The sequence below is a fragment of the Protomyctophum parallelum genome (genome assembly GCF_964188405.1).
Source record: "Protomyctophum parallelum genome assembly, chromosome: 12".
Taxonomy (NCBI): Eukaryota; Metazoa; Chordata; class Actinopteri; order Myctophiformes; family Myctophidae; genus Protomyctophum; species Protomyctophum parallelum.
This window is the reverse complement of record NC_139712.1, coordinates 50,712,641-50,725,327: the sequence shown is the minus strand read 5'-3', so window position 1 is coordinate 50,725,327 and position 12,687 is coordinate 50,712,641. Positions and strand designations below refer to the sequence as shown.

The 12,687-nt window shown below is 47.5% G+C and overlaps 1 protein-coding gene across 1 annotated transcript in view; it reads right to left on the bottom strand.

Moving 5' to 3' along the window:
* Nucleotides 1-12,687, bottom strand: part of mpp7a (MAGUK p55 scaffold protein 7a) — a 146,309-nt gene that overhangs the window by 36,321 nt on the left and 97,301 nt on the right. Inside the window, exon 6 of the mRNA XM_083777822.1 lies at nt 9,181-9,261. Within this exon, the coding sequence (XP_083633948.1) occupies nt 9,181-9,261 (81 nt within the window). The remainder of the gene's footprint in view (nt 1-9,180; nt 9,262-12,687) is intronic.

The window sequence follows — 12,687 nt, the reverse complement described above, 5'->3', positions numbered from 1 at the left end:
CAGAGAGAGAGAGAGAGACGGACGCAGACAAGAATGATGCCATTGAGAGATTCATCTTTCAAACTATTTAACGCTCTGTGTCCACACACACCGGATGCAGCTGGAAGCGGGGCGCTTTTTTTCCGTGATGGAGTGAAAAACATCTCTTCACCGTGTGCCAGAAATATGGGAGGGGGGGGGGGGGGGGGGACAGTGTGTGTTGGCGAGGCGTCGAGGAGGAGGAGGATAGGAGCAGAGAAGAAGAGTGCTGTGTTTTATGACAGAGGAGTGCGCTGCATTGCTGCGTTCAAGATGTTGCTAACTGGAGCAGATGGACAGAGAGGACAGACGCTGGAGCGTGTACACACATGCATGCTGTATGCACACACACACACACACATTACGCACGCATGCACACACATGCATGCTGTATGCACACACACACACACATTACGCACGCATGCACACTTAGGCCTGACTCACACCTTCACAACAGATTGACGTATAGCTGATGCATGAGACTTGTTTACTGATGCAAGCTCGCAATTCATTTCCAATGGGAGTCACATGGTTTTGACACAACATTTGTGTTGTATGAGGGGGAGGGGAGGGGGGGGGGGGCAGTCGAAACACAGCCGAAAAGCCGTACAACACAAATGTTGTGTCAAACCGAGAGACTTCCATTGGAAATGCATTGGGGCAAGATGTAAACAAACCCTTTGTTTACATCTAGCATGCATCAATGTTGTATGCTAGATGGAAAGGTGTGAGTGAAGCCTTACACACACACATGCATATACAGTACATGCACACACATACTGTGCATGCACACACAATGCATACACAATTACACATGCACACATACTGTATTGTGTTTACATTCCACAATCTCTTTACCGATGCCATGCCTGTTAACAGAAACTCCGATGCCTCCCTTCTGTTTTTAGGGTTAACTTGAATATACACCAGGTTGAGAGAGTGGTAAAAACAATGTCTTTTCTCTCTTTTCTACCATAGTTCTCCCCTCCTCGACACTTGTTCGCTCTTCTTTCCATAGCTGTCCTCCAGAAGCAGCCAGGTGGATCCATAGCTGTCCTCCAGAAGCAGCCAGGTGGATGGATCCCTCAGGCCAGGCCAAGAGCGCGGCCTGGCTGGGCCTATAAATAGATGCTATGTGTTGGAATTGCATGACGGACGGATGCTGTATTTTTATGCGCTATATGAGCTATCTGCTGGAGCACTGCGGCGGGAAAACAAATGATGAAATGATAAGAATGTTTGCAGCTGAGGCCGACGATAAAAAGGGGAAAGCGTGGATTTGGGAAACGGGATCATCCCCGAAAGGCATTCTGGATGGATTACACAATATAAATTGTGGTTATAGCTTATTGTGTCAGGCCATAAAGGGATGGGGGGGGGGGATGTGGACATTTAAGAGGCACAGCGTCTCTACATTGTTTTGATAGGGTCAACATAGACAAAATCTGATGATTTTATCTGCGAGGAGAAGAGCGGGTCCCTCGACATCACGCACACCGACACGCCGTGGATTCTATAATATAGACTTATTCTCCTTTTGCCGCTGAACGGGAGGGAGTCGTTGGACAGACTGCGGTCCGCTCAGAGAGCAGAATAAAATATATTACAGAGCAAATATTTGCAGAGGAACGCTCCTGATCCTGTGGCTGCCGTCTCTCTTTTTCCATCTCGCCCGTCCGCCTTTCTTCTTCTGCTCCGCTTCTTTTTCTAGAGGCGGGGCCGCCGGGGGCTCTTTTAATGTGGCGTCGTATCGAGTTCCCGGAGTTTCCGAAAACAGCAGCGGTTAAAGGGCGCCCGCGTCCCGCGGTGGTCAGGGGGGGCGGCCTGAGGTTGGACACGTAGGGCGACGAGGACTCGAGTGATGGCGTTGTGGGCTGTCACTCACCTCCCGAACGACCCGCCAACACGTTAAGAGTCATCCAGGCGTCAATCACAGCCTGGCCCCCCCGACACAGTGGGGTGGGGCGGTGGGGGTCCTAGGGGTCTGCACCTACATGTGGCCACTCAGCAGCTCGCAGGCGTCCCATATCAGAAAAATAAGTTGGTCGACGTGCTTTTAAATGTAAAGCCCCTGTCTGTCGACTGGAACAATCTCCCCAGTTCCCCTCAGACCCATTCCTCATCTTCAAACACCCTGCTCCTGTTTCTAAATGCCTCGGATTGTTCTCCCTGTCTCTTATATCGTGCTGCGAATTGACTATACTTCAACTTGCTGTCATTAACTACTAAGGTGCATGTTTGTACTCTGTGTATTTATCAAGGGTGTTGTTAACCCATTCTGACCGGGCAACCCATTTTGGTGTCAGCATCATGTTATGCTTTAGCTATTTAAAAATAGCAGACTACAAGCTCATATCGCGCCACTGAGTGGCGCGATATGAGCTTTTAGGTCTGCTATTTTTGGAAAAAAATCGAAGAACGACTGACATTTTTAGAATCTGATCTCAGGTCAGAATGGTTAATCAGACCAGTGTGTGTCCAGTGGAAACCTCGTATGAATCTGATCTCTGGTCAGAATGGGTTAATGCAGGATATCGCATTTGCATGTCTGTCACGGTTCTCGGCCATGCTCATATGCTCATCATCTTTACATACCGGTATTTATATCGTTACATGAATGTATTGATTTATTGATACTATGTTGCGGGTGATCAGGTGGGGTGGGAGCGGCTAGTTTTAGGAGAGCATTGTTGTTTGTTTTGTCCTAGAATTATGTACATGAATGTACTTGTTGTATTGTTCTGCATTTGCTGTATGTTGCTGGACCGCCTTCGAAAACGAGATGATACATCTCAAGGGGATAATATGCAGTTTGCACAATTCAACGCTGTCACGCACAGAACATAATCTGATCTAGATCTGCTTTTTTGTGGCACAACATCATCATATTATGACTGACAAACGCATAACAAAAGACAGACAACTCTTCACCCCGATTACAGCTTTACGTCGTCAAAAAAAAATTACAGTGTTAGACGGACATTGCGTTTGGCCTCTGACCTGCTATTCTCACTGCATGCATGCCCAGAATACTAATGTCAGGTTTAAAGTCCATCTGTGATTTGCATGAATATTTAAACACCAATTAAAAGCATTAACCAAAGCTTGTGAAGAAATAATAACTACATTGGAACACAGATTTTCTTTGTCAATTTCCTGAAAGGTTTTCAATGGCACGCGCACACACACACACACACACACACACACACACACACACACACACACACACACACACACACGCACGCACGCGCACACACACACACACACACACACGCACGCACGCACGCGCACACGCGCACACACACACACACACACACACACACACACACACGCACGCACGCACGCACGCACGCACGCACGCACGCACGCACGCACACACACACACACGCACACACACACACACACACACACACACACACGCACACACGCACACACACACGCACACACACACACACGCACGCACACACACACACAGGCTTGCCTTGTGCACATAAACTGGAAGCATGCCAATACACTCACATATTCTCCCATGCTGTGTGTGTTCTTCTTGGACACCCCCCACATAGCGGAAGATGCAGTGCTGTAGTTTGACAGACTATACGGGCCTCGAGCCTCCAGTGTCGGCTGAGACCTTCTTAGTTGAGATTTCAGCTTGAGATTTTCAGCCTTCTGGTAAAATGACCAGGATAATTGTCTCTGGATAATTGTACGTTTTCCGCTGGTATTGATCTTCAGTGGTCGTCGCTGGGTAATAATTACTGTAGCAACTGCCGGCAAACTGGTGTGTCTTGTTGGAGCTGAACTGAGCACTCCGTCAATGAACTTGACTGGACACCTGTTCACGCTGGGTCACGTGACATGGTCCCAACTAATCCAACTAATTACTAATTAATCTCTCCTGACTGAGCTATTTTTCACTGAGCTGACCCTGAGTTTACCCTTCTAATCTCGTAGGTTCTCCTCTCCTACTAGAAGTGTTCTAGGTCTGATTCAAGCTATACTGAGTTTTAGAAGAGTAACGCTTCACCAAATCCACAGTTCTGTTCGAGATATATGATATTTTTTATGACTTTTTCGATATACTGTACAGTAGCAAAGAAAGAATATACCAAAGAAATACCAGAGAAATGTCCTTTGATTTTGCTTTATTATCCCATTCTGACCTGAGATCAGATTCATACGAGGTTTCCACTGGACACACACTGGTCTGATGAACCCATTCTGACCTGAGATCAGATTCTAAAAAATGTCAGTCGTTCTTTGATTTTTCAATAAATAGCAGACCTACAAGCTCGTATCGCGCCACTCGGTGGCGCGATATGAGCTTGTAGATCTGCTATTTTTAAATAGCTAAAGCACGACATGATGCTGACACCAAAATGGGTGCCCGTTCAGAATGGGTTCAACTTGGGAGACGCGCGTTGTCTGAGAGTGTCTGAGATTGTCACAAAACCAGTTTCTGGTCCATATACGTACGTCAGTCCACCTTAAGATCAGTTCAGCTCATTGAATTAGCTTGTTATCTTTGTAACATCATCTCAGTGAGACTATGCTATAGTTTTAACAAGATAGAGAGCCCGTGGATATCGTGCACGCGATTTACAAGCTTTGCACGACAGTTGTACCGTGAAAGAGTCTGAAACCACAATAGGTACAGTTCTTCAAATGGTGCGATATTATTAGGTAAGCCGTTACACCCCTACCTTATCTTTGTCACATGACATTATCGTGATGAAGTTCCTGTTTACGAATTTGTTGTAAAACTGGGGTACGTGTGGAATCCCCCAATCCTACCATACCCGTAACCATACCCTACACAAACAAACACACACATTCATGCACATGCCCAAATATCCAGGTATATTCTGGCCTGTCCAGTTTTATACCCTAAGGGCATAAACTTGCATGGACTAGCCCAGGAAACACCCCGGGGATATTCTGGCCGGGGGGTTATTTTGGGCTGTTACAGCGGTCAGCATATTGTGTTCCTTCAGGGTCATGTGCGCCAACTGTTATGAGTCAATTAAGAGCTTCGCCTCCTAACTTAATCTTAGAGCTGATATTATCCTTGTTGCAGCTCAAGGCCTGCAGCCGCCCAGGGCAACAGAACAGCACGCAGCAGAGGGCACAAGAAGGGGAGAGAGAGAGAGAGAGAGAGAGCGAAGGAAAGAAGAGTGAGATTGAGAAAGAAAGAAAGAAAGAAAGATGGAGGGGTGAACAGAACAGAGAATGAATGAATGAAAGGAGGGGAAGCCTGGAGGTCTCGCCCTTGTTTTCCCGTCATCTGTCCTCTCTGTGTTGTGTTTGTGTTCATTAGACATAATAGGGATCCTATAACCCATTCTGACCCGAGATCAGATTCATACCAGGTTTCCGCTGGACAACACACTGGTCCTGATGAACCCATTCTGACCTGAGATCAGATTCTAAAAATGTCAGTCGCTCTTCGATTTTTCAAAAATAGCAGACCTACAAGCTCGTATCGCGCCACTCGGTGGCGCGATATGAGCTTGTAGATCTGCTATTTTTAAATAGCTTAAAGCATAACATGATGCTGACACCAAAATGGGTGCCCGGTCAGAATGGGATAAAAACAGATCACCGTGCTTGTCCAAATAAACCTGCACATGCTTTCCTGGCATTGGCCTCCAGGACCCCGTTAGCAGCAGCCCCAGTCCGCTCAGTTTACTGCTATAGGGCCCCTGCGGCGGGCGGGCGGGCGGGCGGGCATGGGCCCTGCCCCTCTGGGGTGGCCCCGCTCGCTGCCTTCCCCCAGGAGGAGATGTGGTATAGTGGGCGGGCTGGGACGTAAAGACTCACACATTCACCCCCTTCGCTGTAACCTCAGAACCCGCGTGAATGGCAAACACACGTCTATGTATGGATTGAATAAGAGTGTGTGCGTGTGCACACACACACACACACACACACACACATGGCGCACACACACGGCGCGCACACACACACACACACACACACGCACACACACACACACACAGGCCAGGGCAAGCGGAAACAGGCACCATCGTAATTGGCACTTTCATCACTGTCAATATTAGTTTTTCTTATGCGGGTGGCTAATGCCGGCAAAAGTTGTTTTTTCATATGAGACTCATAAAAAGGGAAAGGGGAAGAGGGAGAGAGAGAGAGAGACAAAGAGGAAGAGGAGGGAGAGAGGGAGAGAGAGAGAGAGAGAGGGGGGGGGGGGGGGCTGCTTTAAAGAGGCTGATTTATGTCCCCACCCAAGGAATGGATCATTTCAGCCATAATTGAGAGTGATACAGTTACTATCGCACAGAGACGCCATTCAAAGGCAGCAGCCATCTGCTTGTGTTTTACACCCCCAGCCCTGTGATTTACATGGGAGGTGGGCTGGTACGGTACCGAGTGCCCCCGGAGGACGGATGGGGGGCGGTGGGGGGGGGGAGGTGGGCTGGTACGGTACCGAGTGCCCCCGGAGGACGGGTGGGGGGCGGTGGGGGGGGGGGGGGAGACGGAGAATGGGAGCAGAGAGAGAAAGAAAGAAATGTTAATGCTTCCAGTGCTTTGGGTCTTGCAGCCCACGGGCCCAGTCTGTGCTTTGAGACTCTGTCAAAGGGAGCTGTGAGGGGCTTCCAAAACCTCAGCGTGTTACAGTCAAAACTCTCCCCCTGCCACAAGCGCTGGAACTAATCGATGGTGACCGGGTTGCTGCTCCTGCAAGCAGCCTGTGCGAGCGTTTAACCGGCGAGCGGTTTCAAAATGTGCGAGCGAGCGAGCACACACACACACACACACACACACACACACACACACACACACACACACACACACACACACACACACACACACACACACACACACACACACACACACACACACACACACACACACACACACACACACACACACACACACACACACACACACACACACACACACACACACACACACACACACACACACACACACACACACACACACACACAAGCTTTGCGGTGGAGACTCAAACCAGCGAATATAAAGTTCTCCATGAGAGTGGGGGTAGACGATGTGCACGTCTGAACATACACATGTATACATACAGCCACTGTGAATCGACCTGCTGCCACGGCCAAGGCGTGGCCCTGGAGTGTATAAATGCCTTTAACCATTAAGGTGCTTTACATAGATTACATTCACCCCACTCTGGAGGAGCCCGGGATCGAACTGGCAACCTTTGCGGTTGCCATCCGGCCAGGTGGCCACTCTACCCCCTGAGCCACCGCCACCCCTATGAGTGTAAGAACTTAACGGAATAACCAGACCACACAGATGTGTGAGCAGGATATTTCACTAGCAAGCAGGTGCGTGTGCCATGTGTGTGTGTGTGTGTGTGTGTGTGTGTGTGTGTGTGTGTGTGTGTGTGTGTGTGTGTGTGTGTGTGTGTGTGTGTCGTGTGCCGTGTGCGTGTGCGTGTGCGTGTGTGTGTGTGTGCCGTGTGTGTGTGTGTTTATATACTGTATGGCTGGACTGCACTCCTGCATTTCATTCTCTTTGCCTCTTCCACCACAGCTGTCAGGCGCTCTCTGATTGATGACTTTCACAACCTCTCCATTTTGAGGGATCGACAGTTGCCGCGCCAGAACTTCCCAGAAGGCTTCGCTGCGAACGCCATTAAAACAGAATCGCCAGGTTCTGATGATGAGTAATGGCGGAACCCCTGGGTGTTGATGGAGACAAAGGAGATGTTCCTCAGTCGTGGACTATACGGTTCAGGAGGCTGAGTGCGTGATAGATTAAACTAATGTTCATTTGTCTACACTGTACACAGCAGGGGAGCATGTGCATACATGTGAATGTGTGCTGGAGCTGTCTCTAGTGCCATTTATCTGTGGGTATTATGTGAATGCATACAGTATACTGAATGCAACGACTGCGCATATGTGTCAGTGTTGCCGTGTATGCGCGCACGACGTGCGCCTCATTCCATCTTCATGGATTCCACCGGTCTGGGCCTCAGCGTCCTGGATGGCACGTCTCCTGTCCTGACTGACCCCCTGCTGTTTGACATGAGGGGGGGGGGCACTGGGCCTCAGCGTCCTGGATGGCACGTCTCCTGTCCTGACTGACCCCCTGCTGTTTGACATGAAGGGGGGGGGGGGGGGGGGGGGGGGCAGGCGCTGTATACCCTGAGCTGTTGTTTCTGGCAGGAGAGGCGAATGTGTGTGACGGCCACGCGTTACAGATGTGCCTCCCCACCTCCCCCCCCCCCCCGCCCTCCCCCCTCCATCTCTCAGTCACAGGGCTGTCAGAGACGCCACCTGGGAGCCTCTGACGGATGGCCGGGCTTATGTATTTGGACAAAACGTGTAAAAATATATATTGAAGCTGTCCGTTTCTGGCTAACGAGACCCGAGCGCAACAGCCAAGATGAGTGAGGAAGGGGCCTCGAGCTCGCTCTGCGCTCGCTGCGCTGACTAGTTTGTGTATCTTGCGTTAACAGTTTGATCATGAAAATGGTTTAATGTCAGCATTAAGCCGTGTTCAGATGTTCAGCCCTGCTTCATGATAGTAAAGCATAAGCCGTACTGGAGTCAGTTAATCGTACTGTAAAGACAGAGGCGTCTATTTCTGCCTTTTAGATCATCCATTGATCTTTACCAATAGTTTTGATAATATATTGAGTATTGACTATTTAACCCATTCTGACCGGGCACCCATTTTGGTGTCAGCATCATGTTATGCTTTAGCTATTGAAAAATAGCAGATCTACAAGCTCATATCGCGAAAAATCGAAGACACTTTTAGAATCTGATCTCAGGTCAGAATGGGTTAATAATGAAACTGTCAGGATGTAATAGACATTTTTAGAATCTGATCTCAGGTCAGAATGGGTTAATGAATATAGGTTGATTTTATATCAGGGACCACCGTTCTAGGTATCACTGTTTATTGTCCTTTACATGACATTATACTTGTGTAATTCATATCCCTGAGGATAATACGGTTCTTTCTGACTGAAGTGTTATTCTGAGTGCTTGTGCAACAGTGACAGTACAATGGGGCAGGATCTTGTAAGCAACATCTCTTTTCCCCCGCACCATGGACATATAATCACATAACAATCTATAGTCTGTATTTGACGTGTTCTTGAGTAATTACTGTATTTACACGTTACGGTTTGATGGATGTCAAACTCACCTTGACATGTGGATTGGCCAGCAGTGTGAGGAGCTCTTTGATGTCACCATTGGCTGCTTTCTCCTGGAGCGAATCAGAGAGCTAGAGGAGAGAGAGAGAGAGAGAGATAGATTCGTTTTACTCATTCGTAAAGAGATGAATTAAAGAGACTAAGCACCAGTGATAGAAAACAGCAGACATGCAATACAAACACATAAGAAGTGATTTAGGAGCATGCACTGATTTATCAAGCTCCTCAGGCAGGTCATTCCAGAGTGGAGAAGCCCCCGACAGCAGAGGCTCCATCACCCTTTATCTATAAAGCTCCAGAACTACCAGGAGGTTCCTCCCCAAAGGACCTCAGGCTATATATATATATATATATATGCACAGGTTTGTTTAAGTGCCTTAAGAGTAATACGGCAAAACAAAAAACGGACAGGGAACCAGAGGAACGTGACACGCAACACTTTGCGCCTGAATCCCATATACAAGACTTTGGTTTTCTTGTGCTTTCTCGCACCATAACCAACGTCCATAGAATATCACGTGCAGTATTTATATCTGCTATACCTTTATATCATAATTTGACCTCAGGTACTGTGTGTAAATGTGTACTGTACATGATCTCCCCCCTTCTTCTTATTGCCTTTCGTTTTTAATGGAAAGCACAACAATGAATTGAATCCACTTTTTTTTTTTACTTCTGTAAACCTATGATGTGAAGAAGAAAAACCGATTCTGATGTTCTCTTCTCCAGATTTTAGTTAAAACTTAAAAGACTAGCTGCAGTGTTTTCATAGAATTTGCAGCCTATCGAGTTCTTGTTTAAGACAAAGAATCTGAATCAGCTTTGCACTGCTTTACAGTGGTTTACGGTGTAAAGCAGTACCCGTTATATTTCCAAATTCTTGTGCACGAACGAACAGGGTGGAATGGATGGAGGAAAGTGGTGTCAGGAGTGATTTGTGACAGAAGGGTACCAGCGAGAGTGAGAGGGACAGACAGTAGAATGGATGGAGGAAAGTGGTGTCAGGAGTGATTTGTGACAGAAGGGTACCAGCGAGAGTGAGAGGGACAGACAGTAGAATGGATGGAGGAAAGTGGTGTCAGGAGTGATTTGTGACAGAAGGGTACCAGCGAGAGTGAGAGGGACAGACAGTAGAATGGATGGAGGAAAGTGGTGTCAGGAGTGATTTGTGACAGAAGGGTACCAGCGAGAGTGAGAGGGACAGACGGTAGGAGGAGTGATTTGTGACAGAAGGGTACCAGCGAGAGTGAGAGGGACAGACGGAGTGATTTACAATCAGAAATGACTATATTAGAGGATCAGCCCAGTGAATGACAGATTCGACAGATCCCAGCTTAGTGAATGACAGATTCCACAGATCCCAGCTTAGTGAATGAGTAGCCTGGCACAGCCACAGTGAATGACAGATTCGACAGATCCCAGCTTAGTGAATGAGTAGCCTGGCACAGCCACAGTGAATGACAGATTCGACAGATCCCAGCTCAGTGAATGAGTAGCCTGGCGCAGCCACACACCTAGGATTTGTCAAATATGTTGCAAATCACTCCAAAGCAGTCCTATATATGCCATTGCCAAACCACTGATGTAATCTATTGATACGAATATTATGATCCTCGGTGTAAAATACTGCACTCAAATAAGAAAAGCAAGCACGACATTCATTAAAAGACTGTTTGTGATAATGCGTGCAGACTCTGTAAATCCTGACTGAAACTTTCCAAATATATTATTGTCACGGGCCGCCAGAAGTTGCAACAAGACTTGTCTTTTCCAGAATGTTTGAAATGAATGGCAATTCAGAATGTTGGCCTTTAGCTGTTGTAACGAATGGTTGGGTCAAGACCAGGATTGCTTATGTCTTTAGTGGAGGACCCGATTCAAAAGGCCAGCATTCCAGCAGCAGGCCAAAAAGACTAGACATCAGATGATGGAGATTATGGTTGTACGTAGTGTAGCCACAATGCTCCATGATGCCGTAGGGCGTAGACATGGCCAAAAGACCTGCCGTACACATGGCCAAAAGGCCTCGTCTCAATCCCAGATGAAAAGACCATCTTCCAGGGATGCGAAGAACAAAACAAAAAAAGTGTTCCACTGGAGTTTATATGAAAACAAAAAAAAGAAAAGAAAAAGAAACTGTCTCTAAACACTGGGACCCTTGATGGACCACATTAATGACAGATCTCTGGGAAGGGAAGGGCCAAGGGGGAGGTAGATCTGGCTCCTCAACCCCCTCTAACTAACCTCCTCCTGGGCAGAGCAGGCCGTGATTTATGGGTGAACCTCCTGGATGTGTGCAGAGTGTGGAGTGTGTGTGTTGGGCCCAGGGAGCAGCGGTGAGCGGCCCGCGACACAAAGAGCCGCTTGTCGAGGAGCGGGATCAACGTCTGCTCGGCGAGGGCCGGTGAAAAATCACAGGGGTCCTGAGAATCCTCCCTCCCTCGCCCTGCCCTGCGGAGCGCTGGCAGGGTCTGGAGGTCTGTGTACTTTAACCCATTCTGACCGGGCACCCATTTTGGTGTCAGCATCATGTCGTGCTTTAGCTATTTAAAAATAGCAGATCTACAAGCTCATATCGCGCCACCGAGTGGCGCGATACGAGCTTGTAGGTCTGCTATTTTTGAAAAATCGAAGAACGACTGACATTTTTAGAATCTGATCTCAGGTCAGAATGGGTTCATCAGACCAGTGTGTGTCCAGTGGAAACCTCGTATTAATCTGATCTCAGGTCAGAATGGGATAATATACTATACTCCTATACTACGGTATACTCCTATACTATACTATACTATACTCTACTCCCCATACACAGGGGTCCTGAGAATCCTCCCTCCCTCCCTCCCTGCAGAGCGCTGGCAGGGTCCGGAGAGTGCCTGGATGGTAACCGTAAGGTTGCCAGTTCGAACCCGGGCTCCCCCAGAGTTACTGTCGAAGTGTCCTTGAGCAAGACACTGAACCCCTAATTGCTCCCGATGTGCTAGTTGGTGCCTTGCATGGTTTCCGCTGCCATCGGTGTATGAATGTGTGTGTGAATGGGTGAATGTAATGCACAATCTCTGTAAAGCGCCTTGGATAAAGGCGCTATATAAATGCACCATTTACCATTTATTTACCATTTGTACTATATACAGTGGTGAAAGAAATTACTCACAATTTTTACTTAAGTAAAAGTATCAGATCAATACTGCAATACCGGAAATACTCCGAAACAAGGAATTAAAAATGTACTCGGGGAAAGACTGTTGTGCAGAATGTCCCACTCGCATTGTGAGTTCGTATAGATCAGCCATTTCTTGTGTAAGTGTAATAATTTATGAAATAATAATCAAAATCGACAAAGTAACTATGTAGTAACTACAGTTTTCAAATAATTGTAGTGGAATAATAGTACAATATTTGGATCCGATATGTAAAGTAGAAATACCTCAAAATTGTACTACAGTACTTACTCTCTACCACCAGCTGTATATGGTTTCTGTCGGACAGAAATCTCCCAG